At 40.6% G+C, this 13,823-nt stretch overlaps 1 protein-coding gene across 8 annotated transcripts in view; it reads left to right on the top strand.

Moving 5' to 3' along the window:
• lama2 (laminin, alpha 2) overlaps positions 1 to 13,823 on the top strand; it is a 213,214-nt gene that overhangs the window by 88,255 nt on the left and 111,136 nt on the right. For all 8 annotated transcript variants that reach the window (XM_047573377.1, XM_047573380.1, XM_047573379.1 and 5 more), the window contains exons 15-19: positions 5,402 to 5,506; positions 9,422 to 9,633; positions 10,458 to 10,569; positions 11,352 to 11,465; positions 13,478 to 13,605. In XM_047573377.1, coding sequence (XP_047429333.1) covers positions 5,402 to 5,506; positions 9,422 to 9,633; positions 10,458 to 10,569; positions 11,352 to 11,465; positions 13,478 to 13,605 — 671 coding nt within the window. The remainder of the gene's footprint in view (positions 1 to 5,401; positions 5,507 to 9,421; positions 9,634 to 10,457; positions 10,570 to 11,351; positions 11,466 to 13,477; positions 13,606 to 13,823) is intronic.

The raw sequence follows: 13,823 nt of genomic DNA, 5'->3' as shown, positions 1-13,823 counted from the left end.
CAAAAATTCTGTAAAAGAATAAAAAATTAAATGTGTAATTTACTTGTTCTTATTTGTATTTCCACATGTATTTATTTTTTACTCTTACAGATTTTGCAGCACTTCTGATTCCATAGAAACAAATCTGTCACAGTGCATTTAATTGCAGACCATGTTAGTTGTGTAGTTGTGTAGTTTCCTTCTTTCTTCTATTGTTTCTGTCTTTTCTTTGTGTTTAGTGGTTGAGCTCCTTTAAATCATCTTCCTTATGGCTGCTTGAATGTAGACATTTGCTCGAATAGCATTCGCTCTGAAATCAAGATGGATTAACACTCGCGGGTCATTAAAATGCTCTCACTTGGCTATTTACAGTTACGGAAAAGTGATATTACAGTACATCAGGTCTCCGGTGGGAACCCTGGAGGAGGACTAAGGTCGATAGTGACTCATTTTCACACCTCTTCTCTCTTCGTGCCCAACCCACTCCTAAGCATTAGCAGCAAGTTTCATCTCCTAATTCTTCTCAGTTTTCTCCATTGCCTCACTTCTGTTTATCAGCTCAACAAAGAGGAGCTTGCGTCATTGTAAATGAAGCTTTCCTCCGTCTCCTCACATCTAAGTGGAATCATTTTCGAATTTTACATTTAAGCACTCAAAATACTTGTAAATGCTGCAAAAGCTGTAACGCACAACATCTTCACCTCAACGTGTACTGTTCAGTATTTCTCTCTATTAATTTCGAGGCGATATTGATGTTGTGACATGAGATCGATTCGCAGTATCCCTGTTCCCACGTGCGCCACTAAAATAAGATGAATGACTCATGGCAGTGTCGAAGGGTCTTAATGAGGATCGTGCCGGGGTCTTGATTAGGGTTTTAACAGTGAGGATTATGTCTTGTTCTTCCTATTCTGGCCACTAATAGAGTTAATAACAGGCTTACGGACTCACAGGGGGATTCTACTGATGATTGTTATATCTGTGTGTGTGTGTGTGTCTAAATTTTCCTTCATTTCTACTACCCGTAATTCTCCTCTTCCGTACCATAATTCCCCCTTCCCCGCTGTGCTATTCTGTAAGCCTTTATTCTTTCCTGTGTGTGTTTCTTCACCCCCAACGCCATGGTTATGATGGATTTGTAGGTTGCCATGGCAAAAACTTTGATTGTGGTCTAGGTTGAGTGGATGGCGTCAGAGAAACGAGTTTTCTGAGAAATGTTTGCATACATTTCCAGAACAGAAATCTAAATAATGGCTGAAGTGACGTTCAGAATTCTTGTTTCATTTCGTTAACATATTAGATTTCCAGGTATTTACACAGATATCTCCTTTTGTCACTCCATAAATTCCATAATACTGTTAATGGTCCAAAACCAAGGTAATCTATTTTTTTATTGGTAAAATGTTATATAAATCAGGCTCTAAATAATATATGAAAAATCCCCTTTGTAAATACCTGCAGAATGTAGTTAGGAATAAATCTGGGAAGTTTGTTATGTGTAAGTGCTTCTGAAATGGAGATTTCTGGCTCACAGTATGCAGAAATACTTATTTTGAGAAAACGGCCTTTAAGGTTTTACATTTTAAAATCATGTATAATTTTATTGGAAACGACTATGTACGAAAACCTAATCTATTCAAATCCTTCAGAACATCTCATATAATCACATCAACCTACATAATATCAAAGTATCAGATTTAATTTTCAATAAGTTAATTCAAGTGTGAAACATGAGTGATGATCCATTGCTATTTGTCTCCACCTTCGTCTCCTTTTACCAAAGACAATTTACGGCCGGATGAACTCAGATGAGCCTGACTACTCCTCTTCTTGATGTGTCTTTTCTTGCTACTTTGAGCTGTAACTTTCTTCTTAGAGAAGATTTCACAGCACTTTTAAATGTCCCTCTCAGATAAACACAGACTGGAGACATAATATCCAGTCACGTGACGCTTTTGAACGAATCACGTCGTCAGAAATCGACACCAACCAATGGGAGTGAAAGTTTAGCTACTTCTTTTGCTTTAAAGCTTCAGTTCACACCTTTTGTCTCCCCCTTCTGGTTGTGAGAGTAATTACACACGGAATACAAAAATATGCATACACACAGTCCTTTGTCTTCTTTCACTGATTTCAAGTGGTAAACCATGTTTGTCTTTACCTTTGATCCTTTTCTTTATTAATTATTCACGTAAATGTAGATTGTTGTTGTTGTTTTGTCTTATCTGGAATATACGAAACTTTTCTTTTTGTAGATTCAGTTTCAGTCCACTAGAGACAGTGAATTCATTCATTCATAGAACCCAATTACATTATTAACTCCTGTTTTCTCCACACTTTTCTACTTGCTAGGTGTGTTGGTAGCCTTCTTCATCCGTACGTTTCCTTCCCTCTGCAGCTTCATGACCCAAAACTTCTGTGGGATGTATTTCCAGCTGCATTACCGTCAAGGGTTAGGAGGAGAATTATGAATGGTGTGAATGTTAATATTTAATTGGCCATGGGGAAAGAAAACAGTTTACTACCACATTGTTCCAATCAATAAAAAAATCTAGATGAGAAATACTGGTTTCTGCAAGTTTTTATTTTAGGTCTCTTGTATTTGTAGTCAGATATCGGAAAAAGTCTGGCACTGTATTAGAGACCGAAGTTTACTCAGGCAGACACAGTTCAGTTTAAGGTTAAAGAGCTTCATGGTCTGTGTTATCAAATGTTATCAATTCCTTTTTTTTTTTTACCTTATTTATTTCCCCGTTGGCTGTTTCCTTTAAAAAAAAAAAAAAACACATATAGGAATGAGTGAATAATTTTTATACCTTTACTTATTTTTACATATTTTTCCACATATATTCTTGCTCTTGCACAGACATATGTGGCACTTCTGATTCCATAGTAACAAGCTGTGTCCTTCTTTCATCTATTATGTCTGTCGGTTCTTTATACCAACTTCTTTATGGCTTAAATGTGGTTTATAAAAGTTCACATATCCATCAAAACTTTCTACCAGTTACCAGTTCATACCGAATCCCGTGTTTTTTTCCCGTTATGTTATGAATTTTTAATATACCGGAATATATATCGGTGTATTTGATTATACAGCGTACAGCGAAACATTGTGCCACGAGACACACATGGTGACACTGCGTCACTGCGAGGCGTGGTCTTGATTTCTGGGGACAGTCCCAGTTTTGGATGACCTGTCCCCCGACTATAGCTGTCCCCGAAAATGTCTAGCTGAGAAAAAAAATGTTGCGCACAGACTATAAGTATTACGGTAGCCGGTCACGCTGCTATTGACATTACAGACCTAGCATATGTTTAGGCAGTTTAAATATGTTTAAATATGAATAAATATGTAATTGTCCCAGTTTCTTCATTTCCTCTTGATAACATTTTTTTTTTTTTTTTTTTTTTTTATCTCCGAGCTGTAAATATCCCCAGATATCCACATCAGCGGGAAGTGCTAACACGGGGCCATGCTAACCCGTTTTACTACTAGAGTGGGATTATTTTACAGTATTTACTCATCATCCTTAGTCAATCATTAATCATGCATTAATTCATCTCTCAACCAGTAGAATATGCTGTGAACACCTGCTTATGCAAATGCACACCAGAAATTTGAAAAATACTGTGATATATATTTTTTACTACGTAGCTTTCGCGTACTGTTGTTTTCTTGCAGCGCATCAAAGTTCAGAGTTTTTCCGTATTACAGACTTAGTTTATGTGTCCACATCGAAGTGCAGATTATCTGACGGGAAATGCGGTTGAGCCGGAAGAGAGTCTGATATGTGTAGGCCGTGAAGTGTGGGTTTAAACTATGATTTTAGTGTCCTCAGGAGTCCAAATCGGCAAATGGAGAGAGATAGAGAATAAGTGTTATAGAATAACCCCCCCCCTCGTCTCTCTCCCCCAAGTAGCCCTCCAGCCCTGCTGCTGTGTATGTGTATTTTCAGTCAGCTGCGAAATGGGCGATTCCTCCTCCTGGTTTAAAATCTGAGAGTAATGATGTAGAATGGAAGAGGTTTATGGAGGCATTAAGCCTACCTCTTACTCCCTCACTAACTCTCTCTCTCCCTCTATCTTTCTGTATCAAGCTCTCACCTCTTCGCCTCTCTCCCCCACTTCCTCGATGTCCCCCTCTCTCTGTTTTTATGGTTGGCGTTATTATCTCGCTCTCCCACCCATTACTGTTCGGGTTGGAGCAGAATAATAAATTTCGGGATCGTGCCGATGCAGCGTTTCTCCAGCTGAAAGCTCATTGTGTGGACTCGACAGAAAACGGTGCACCGAAACAACACAAAGACAACAAAGGTGTCGGATTTTTAACATCTCTTAGTTTCCGGTGGCGCGACATTGGTGATTGTATGTGCTTCCTTGAAAACGGACTTCCCCTGGTCATTCGCGTTGTCAGCGCTCATTCATTTATAAGTTTTATGCATTTTGTATGCAATCTGTAGGTTATATACATCAATCAGGCATAACATTATGACATTATAATATTGTGTAGGTCTCCCTTGTGCCTCCAAAACAGTTGTGACTCATCAGAGAATGGACATGGACATTTTGAGGGTGTCCTGTGTTGTCTATTAAATTTGGAGGCCAGGTCAACACATTGTGCTGTTCTTCATGTTTTTAGTTTTTAGTATCATTGCTGTGGGGTGGGGGTGTCTGGTCTGATCTAGGTGGATGGTGCATGTCTTAGTAGCATCCACATGAATGAATGAAGGTCCAAAACTTTCCCAGCGGAACACTGTATCACCACAAAATGGTCAATGGTATTCCCTTCTCCTGTCACTGGTTTTAATGTTATGGCTGATGGTGTCCGGTTCTTGATCACCATCCTATATGTGGAGAGGGACCGAAAAATCAGCAGGTTTGCCAAATATGCGTGCATATTTTATCATTCACCATTGTCAGATCATGTGTATTGTATACAGTATTCCGTTTCTATTATTGGATTATTTGGTGCCTAGGAGGCAAAAAAGAAAGCAGCTTCCTCTCTGAAGCTTTGATGATCAGTGCCTGAGAAGTATTGTATGACAAATGCCACTTGTGCTACAGCAGACAGACATAACTCACCACAACCAGTGGTTTATTGGTGTACAGTCGTCACACTGTTATGTTGTTATGTGTCATGTCTTCCTTTGTTTCTTGGGTCTCTTTAAGGGTTCGGGGTTTTTCACTGTGGTAAGCCAGCAGGGTTAAGAGTTCGATGTTGCAATAAACAACAGTGAGTACTTGTGCATCTCTGCTCTGATGCGATTTCTACAGTAGTAGCTGACTTTGCTTCTTACTTCTTGTATGTTAATGTGCCATTAGACACATTAAAGTGGTCTCGGCTCTGCCAAATGGCTAAAATATGTTTTAGTGAACAACATTAAGCTTCCTTTGTGTTTGTTTGTCTGTCTGTCCTCAGGTTTCAGCCTATGGAGGGAGTGTTGTCTTCACTGTGTCTTACACCACAGACCAAAAAGAGCAAAGGGCCATCAGAGTGACCTCAGAACCTGACCTAATCATAGAGGTAAGTTCAAACACCAACGAGCATTGACGTGTATACACGAAAGCTAGATTTACGCTTCTGCCGTGGGTCTGTTTTGTAGATTCGCCATAGCTACGTTCCCTTTGCTTGTGCAAACCTCCATCAGCAATGAACGTACACATGAAGGTAACACATTTCTGGCCAATCACAGTTGATGGAGCCTGTATTTTCCACCATCCACCCTCCGGTCGCCAGAAAACCTCAAAACAGCCGGCGAGCCACTAAGTAATGATGCAAAGAATCATCGCTAACAACGACATTAGCCACATATGTAGGCTACAGTGTTTGCACTGTGGTGGCAAATATGTAGGTCTATACCCTTTGCCGTAGCCTGATGTGCGCCTCTTCAGCAGAAAACCTAGATGCAAGATGCAAGAACTGTGATTGGTGATTCTCAGTCGCCAGAAAACCTCAATACAACTGACTAGCTGTAAGCTAGTTAGCGTCTAGCTGAGAATAATGGCCCCATGGACCCATAAGGCCGCACAACGACACTAACAACAGTAACGACCACATTTACTAAATGAGAATTTAAGGAAATGAACGAAAAAGTAAAGAAGGAAGCAAAAGGAGTCCAATCCAGTCTGCTTGGTTGTAGATGTTGTGTCTGGTAGTTTGTTCCAGTTGCTTTATTAAACTCTGTGGTGAATAATAACTGGATTCTGCTGGACAAGAGCCGTTCCGAGCTCTTATTTAATGAATGCATTGGTCTCGTGTCGGGAGCAAGTGTTCGCAACCGGAGGAACTCGAGTTCCACTGTGTGTTTACGTATATGTGTCTGCAGCATTATTTATCTTTACCCGCAAGCCGTTGGCTTTTGCCGGCGGTGAAGACCACTAAATGAAGCAGCAAATAAAAACTGTTAAAAAAAAAAAAAAAAGAAACAAACAGACGGAGACTCACAAGCAGCTCCAGCGTGCAGAGAATCGCTGAACGTAGCAATAAAAAATGCAGATAGAGAGTCCTTCCCTCCTTCCCTCTCTGTAAGTCTTTATAATGAGCAGGTTGCGATATGATGTATGGCAGCAATAAGCAAAGCAGCAACACTATTAGTTAACTGTTTATATCTCCCATATCACCGAGCGACACTGTGCGTTAGTGTGTGGACCTGTGCTACACAAAAAACAACAAGCTATACAGTAAGCAGGTTGGTGTGTGTGTGTGTGTACTTTTAAGGAGCGTCTCAAATTATCCAATTATTTTTTGAAAATTAACTTTCTACCAATTATGTGTTAAAGAAATGGAGTGGATGTGAAAGGAAATAAGAAAAATAACTAAAAACAGAAATAACAATCATATCATTTGTTAATGTAGCATTTATACTAGACAATTTAACCATAATCAGCCGTCTCTGGGGGGCCCCCTTCCAGCTGGGGGCCCCTAGTTTGCCTGTCTGCTTGCTACGGCCCTGCACGTTATATAAGAAAGGAAAAAAAAAATGTATTAAAGACAGTATTATAGAAGTGAAACAGGTGGAATAAACAATGGAGAAAGGAAAGAAGGAACAGGACACAGGAATAAGAGAAAGAGAGACTAATGGAGAAAGAAATGAGCAGCAAGGAAAGAAGTTGGGGACAAAAAGGAGAAAGGATGAAGGGTGAAATAAAATGGTGAAATGAAGAGAAAGAAAAGTATGAAGCAATGAATAAGACAAGGACTGACGACCAAACAAAGATGGAAGCAACAGGAAGCAAGTGAGAAGAAACAAGGTAGGAAATAATAGGTAGGAACGACAAGGAAAGAATGTGGGAAGAAAGCAAACTGAGAGATGGATAGTCACAGGCCGATGAGCTTGTGTTATTTAAAGACGTGTCAATGAGATCGACGGACGGGGAGGAGGAGGAGGAGGAGAGGAGGACAAGTGTCGGTCTTGTTGTCAACAAAAAGCCTCTCCAAACGATGACAATAATGAACCACCTCCACGCTGTCAGCCGGCGCTCTCCCTCTTCACTGTCTCTCTTTCAGCCTTTGTGTTGCTTTTCTTTCCCTCCCTTCGCCCCGCTCTTTACTCTCTGCATATCTGCATCCAGTTGGGATATTTCCTGCTGCATGTTTTTTATTTTTTTTTTCCCTGTGCAGTGCGTGAACGAAGCTTGTGTCTGTCTTTTGTACGTATTTTTCTGAATCTGAATAGATAATAATCTCTCTGTCTTTGTTTGCATGTGTGGCTTTGTTGTTTTCTGCTTCTTCTGTCTCTCGCTGCGTGCCCACTCTATCAGCCTCCATCTACACGGCTAAAGGAAATGTAAATACCGAGCCATCGTGACATCCATGACAACAAACCACTGTTCTGCTCACAAGTGCGTTTTTGAGTTGGCTTAAAAATTATCGCACCGTGTCCACATTTTTTGTTTTTTAAGTCTTTACATTAAAGTAACACGGCATATTTTGAATTCTTTGGCCGTTCAAGATTCCTCAAGAAGCATCTACAAACATGTTTGTTCTAATATAATACATATGAAGTGAAAGTGGAAGCAGCTCACACTTAAAACATAAGTTTAGACATTTCTATGACTATTCATGATGCAATACCATCCAAAAAGAGCCTGATCAGTCCTAAAATCAACGATTGAACAATCCTTCAAAGGAGATGATAGAGTCCCGACTGTCTCAAAGCCTTGTCTCAACATCAGGAAGTCGTAGAACATCTGTGATTATGGGGTGTACGCTCAGAAAGCGATTAAAAAAACAAAAAAACACTGAATATTAATGAAATTCAACAAGCTATGCTAACGATAGGTGGAAGATAGGTGAAAGTGGATACGTGAAGTGGCCAAGTAACAAGTTGAGTTCTCTGAGCTGTAGCCGTCCGTGACTTTGGTTCCTACCACCACATTCAACGAGCTTACAGGAAGGTTTGGAGCTTTAGGTAAATCCAGAGGGAATAGCAGCATTGTTGGCCGTATACTTTGCTGGGTCCATGAACTAGCTTTATTTTGTGTTCAGTTTGTTTCACTGGAATCAGCATCAGAAAAAACTTTATTCTGATTCTGATGTGTGTCCAAAATTGCCCCCTAAACCGTACATAAGGCCATGCATAGGGGTTTACGCCATTTAGTCATAGTGTCCAAAACCTTAGCGATCAAATTTTATGCCCTACATAGGCCACTGAAAATTTCCTCATAAAGCATTGTAAAAAGTAGTGACCATCTAATGGTCACTCAACAGGTGGTGATATCCCATCATGCATTGCGTCTCTATGTATATGTATGTATACACTATTATTACATAAATGCAATGTTAAGTAGCAATCTTAGTCTTGAATATTGGATAAAAATTATTTGTCTTAATTATTAATTATAATTATTATGTCTTAACTCGCATGACGAGACCAAATCTAATAGCAAACATGTTAATGAGGTGCGCTTTTAAACTGATGTGATATTTCTTCTGTGTTACACAGATGCCACGTAACCACTGGAAGCTTTTTTCTTGATATTTTTATCCGTGTCTTTCTTTCTTTGTCACTCTTTCGCTCTATTTTATATCTTCATCTCTGTTCTGATGCTGCCTCCTCTGTCTTTGCTACTCCCTCCTCCTCCTCCTCCTCCTCCTCTCTTTCAATTAGTTTTTATTTAATGGTTTATTGGCATGGTAATCTCTCTCTCTCTCCATCAGTAGTTGTCACAGTGTGTTAGCCGCTACATGCCATTGATCTGTTCTCAACAAGAGATAGTCTGATACCAGGCCTGGGTTCAAGTCACTTTGCATTCAGTCCATTGAAAATGTCAATAGAAGCTGAAGCTCATTCCCTAATGACACATGATTCACTCTCACTCTTTTCTTTTTAGTAAACAGTCACTGATAGGATATGATGCACCTCCAATGAAAGAGAACTTGCAGAGTTTCAGAGAGAACAAAGCTGGAAGCTAATTTGTTTCTTTTTCTCTCAACTAGGGAGGCGGGATGAAGATTATTGACAAGAGGTTTGGCCAGCCGGTGTACCCGTTCTCACCCAGCACCAGTCACATCGTCCTCCTCCCAGAGAACTTCCTGGTTTCAGAGACTGCGCAGCCGATTAGTCGAAGGGACTTCCTGTCAGTGTTGGCCAGTGTGACCAAAATAATGGTCAGGGCCTCTTACAGCACGGAGCCCAGCGCTGTTTACAGGTGGGAACATGTACTGCACATGCATTGGGCTCTATTTGATAGCATAAACCCGGGGTCTTCAATGTTTTTCAAGCTAAGGACCCTCAAACTGATTAGATTAACCTACTATATCTGTTCTAAATTGCTCTACATATATATAAATAGCCTTATAGATGTATAACTCGGTGTACAGGAGGCTTAGATTGACAGGTCTCAGCTAGTGTGGCGCTCTGTGAGAAACGGTGACAAAAATATGTTTTATTCGTATTCAAGAAATTTAAATTTGTTGGGGAAAATAAAAATATATATATATAGAAATTGTCTAATCAACCAAAAATTTTGCAACCCGCCTGCAGTACCTCCATGGAGCCTCTAGGGGTCACAGACCCCCTGTTGAAGACCTATCGTATAAGACACATGGAAATAGTTGAAATAGAAGTTTCTGGACCTGCTGTGCATAAAAAAACAATCTTAATAAAATGAATATTGCATAAAGCAGTTATAAGTGTCAGCTGTAGGAAACAAAACGACCCACCCCAGAGTTAATACTGTTCGGCAGCTCTGTTTATAGCCTGTGAATATCCCTACTTTAACCTTGTCTAACCTAAACGTAAAGATGGCGGTTTTTATGGGCGAGGCTTATTGCTGCCTGTGACTATTTTCCGCCTGAGAGAATGAACTCGGCTCATAAAAGTTGTAAAAGCCCAATCAGCCAAACTGCCGTGTTTATTCACACGAAACTGTATGTTTAACCGTGAACATGGACAGGACTGCCAGTGTGCCGACAAGGTTTTTTTCTTGATATTTTTATCTGTGTGTGTGTGTTTGTGTTTGTGTTTGTGTAGACTCCGCTCGTTCTCGATGCAGGTAGCAAATCCGGCTGCGAGAGGAGAGAGGAGAGCATCAGCTGTGGAAATGTGTTCTTGTCCTCCTGGATATGCTGGAACTTCCTGTGAGGTAATCGCACACACACATGCACACAGCTTCCTTCCAGTAGGACAATTAAAGGAAAGGAAAACCTGCTTCTACCTAAAGCAGGAGTCTTCAACGTTTTTCAGGCCAAGGACCCCCAAACTGATGGAGAGATTAAGTAGGGACCCCTTTCCCATTATATGTGTTCTATATTAAACTCGGCCTAGTGCTATTTAGAAATGTACAGTATTATTATTATTTTGCATTAAATATTAAGCTTTTCATATAACACAGAGGTTCAAATTTTTTATTTTAAACATGCGCAACATAGGATGGCATAAACATACCTGAAATAAATATACCTAACTAGTATAAACATAGCTAAATTTAGTGGGGACAGGGAATCACCAAGTCATTTTAGGGGCGATCGGGGCGGGGCCTACTGTGAACCGGAAGCTTAGATTGACGGGTCTAGTGTGGCGCTGTTCATGTTGATGTGTTTGTAAAGAAATTTAAATAAAAAAATAAAAGTGTATATATATATATAAAAAATGTCTAATCAACCAAAGTTTTTGGTGCAGTACCCCCCTGCAATACCTCTGCTGACCCATAGGGGTCACTGCCGCCCCTGTTGAAGACCTATGACCTAAAGTAAAAGTACCAGAACCACACACCATCACATGCACGTTTTTCAGCTGCACGACGCTGATGACGTGCAGTCATTCCAGCTTGGACTGACTGCGTTATGTTACCTAACAAAATGTATAATTATATGAACGTAAATGCTTTACACTGCAGCTCTGTCTGACTCTCTAACTCTGTGGCAGACGTGCGTCCCTGGGTTTCGCAGAGTCAACGGGAACCTGTATAACGGCGTGTGCGAACCCTGTCGCTGCCACGGACACGCGTCGCAATGCCACGAGGTCACGGGACACTGCCTGGTAAGATCATGTCACCCGCTGCGTGTGTGTGTCGGTCTGAGTGAAACAGCAGAAGGATTCTACTCTTTTTTACTCATGTGAAGATGCACCGGACGTCAGGTGTTGAGAACTAAAGGTCAGAAAACGATAATGAGGGAATATTTCTCCTGCTGTGCTCGTACTCGGCTATCTGTCACCCCATTTGTCATAATTATGGTATTATAATAAGATCAGTGTAGGTACATCAATCAGCCACAACATTAAAACCACTGACAGGAGAAGTCAATAAAATTACGACCATCTTGTGACAATTCAGTGTTCTGGACCTGGCATTCATTCATGTGGATGTTATCTAGTGTCATAAACAACATACAATCACCCAAGATTCTTCACTGTATCCTAAGTCCCAAAAATGTAGGAATGTAATCTCGTTTAGGCCACCCTAGTTGAGAGAGGCAGAGTGGATCATTTTAGACTTAGATAGACTTTAATGATCCACATGGGAAATTACTTGGTCACAGTAGCTTAGTTGCACATAAACATTTCATAATTTAAGCTATGCTTTCTAGAACATAAACACGGGGTTTAGTGGGAAAGGTTTAAAAGAGATTTTCTATTCATTGTTGACAGTTAAGTCTGCTTGGATTTGCCCCCTACTGGTGATGAGAGGAACTGCGGAGTGAGACACATAACATATACATACAGAGCACACACACACATACATATGTGTCACATGTGAATCTACACACACACGCTCCCCGGCCTACGCATTGCCTTAGGCTTAAGCTGTCAGCTGGCGTCAAACTGAATTCTCTCTCTCACACACACACACACACACACACACACACACACACACACACACACACACAACAACAAACAAACACACAAACCTGTGGATTTTGTATTACCGCGTTATGTTTCATTATTAATGAGGAAGACGCCGGGATGTGTCAGAAGGAGAAACACACACGAACAGACAACAGACAGACAGGCTCACTCTTACACAAATGAAAAAGATAGTTTGACACAAGCTCACTCACAAACAACAACATGTACTGCTCTCCTGCAGAAATCCAGTGACATGGACACGGATGCACACACATAAATCATTCCTGTGGACTGATCGTGGCTGTAGCTAAACAGTTGAATGAAGGATGCCACGGTCCTATAACACAGTGTGCACGCGCTTTAGTAGAATTTAGTCTTTTGATTTAACAAAAATAAAAATACTTAGAAGTCACACAAACAGAATACATACAATAAACTGCAGCTGCAAACACGCAAACAGTGACAATGCAACCAAGAAAATCAGAAAAATACCCTTTAAATCAGATTATGATTATTAAAATTACTACTTTTTTTCTGTATTGACTCAGTAAAAACAGCACAAAAACCTGAGCGGCTCCTAGAGTTTGTACGTATGGTAATGAAATGCAATGTTACTCCTGAACTATATCATTAACCCCGCTACTTTCTGCATGGGAATAATTTCTTTTGACAGCTACACTTAATAACACAAATTCTATATTTGTGAAACTGCGTCTGCAAACGTCTGCTTTCCATGTAGTGGTGCTGTAACACCCTGAGCCTCTGCAGCCTTTAACCCCTAGAAACAAAGTGCTAATTAGGTTACTAATATAAAGGTCTTAGCTCCCTGTTTTCTTCTGGGTTGTAGCTTGAATCATTTGCCAGTGGTTTACGACAATAGAACACGAAGCATCACTCTACATTCAGCTGTTGTGATGATAAAATAAGCCAATTTTTTTTCTATTTGTCTGTTTGCTGCATTTTGTGTATACTACACTGGAGATGATGCAAAATCAGTTTGAGTGCAATATGTGAGCTGCAAAAACAAAACATCCAAAAATGTGTTTTTATGGAAAATAATTAAAAAAAAATCTATCTGCTTTTTTTTTTTTTTGGTCTTAAATAATGAATACACTGAATTAACATGGTGCTGTTTTGATGGATCTTGTCGTGGCCTCGTGCCCTCCTGACCCTAACGAACCCCTCACCCCGCTCGTCTCCTCCAGGACTGCTCCCACAACACGGCCGGCCCCCACTGTGACACCTGTCTACCTGGTTACTACGGCAACGCCACCCGCGGGTCACCGGCCGACTGTCAGCCCTGCGCCTGCCCGCTCAATCTTCCCAGCAACAAGTAGGTTCTGGAGACCCCGGGGGTTTAATGCCGCCGTGACGGCGCGGTTTAATCAAACGCTCCAATCTATCACAACTGACCCCTCTGACTCCGCTTTTGTGGTTTCTCTTCATAACCCACTCTTTTCCTCCTCTTCTTTTTTTTTTTTTTTTTTTTTTTCTTGAGCCTATCACCACAGCTAGACACCTCATCACTATGGGTACGGCTATAATTGTAAT

This window comes from Mugil cephalus, chromosome 21 (assembly GCF_022458985.1).
Source record: "Mugil cephalus isolate CIBA_MC_2020 chromosome 21, CIBA_Mcephalus_1.1, whole genome shotgun sequence".
Lineage (NCBI taxonomy): Eukaryota > Metazoa > Chordata > Actinopteri > Mugiliformes > Mugilidae > Mugil > Mugil cephalus.
Note: the sequence above shows the minus strand (reverse complement) of the source record. Positions and strands in the feature narration are given on the sequence as shown.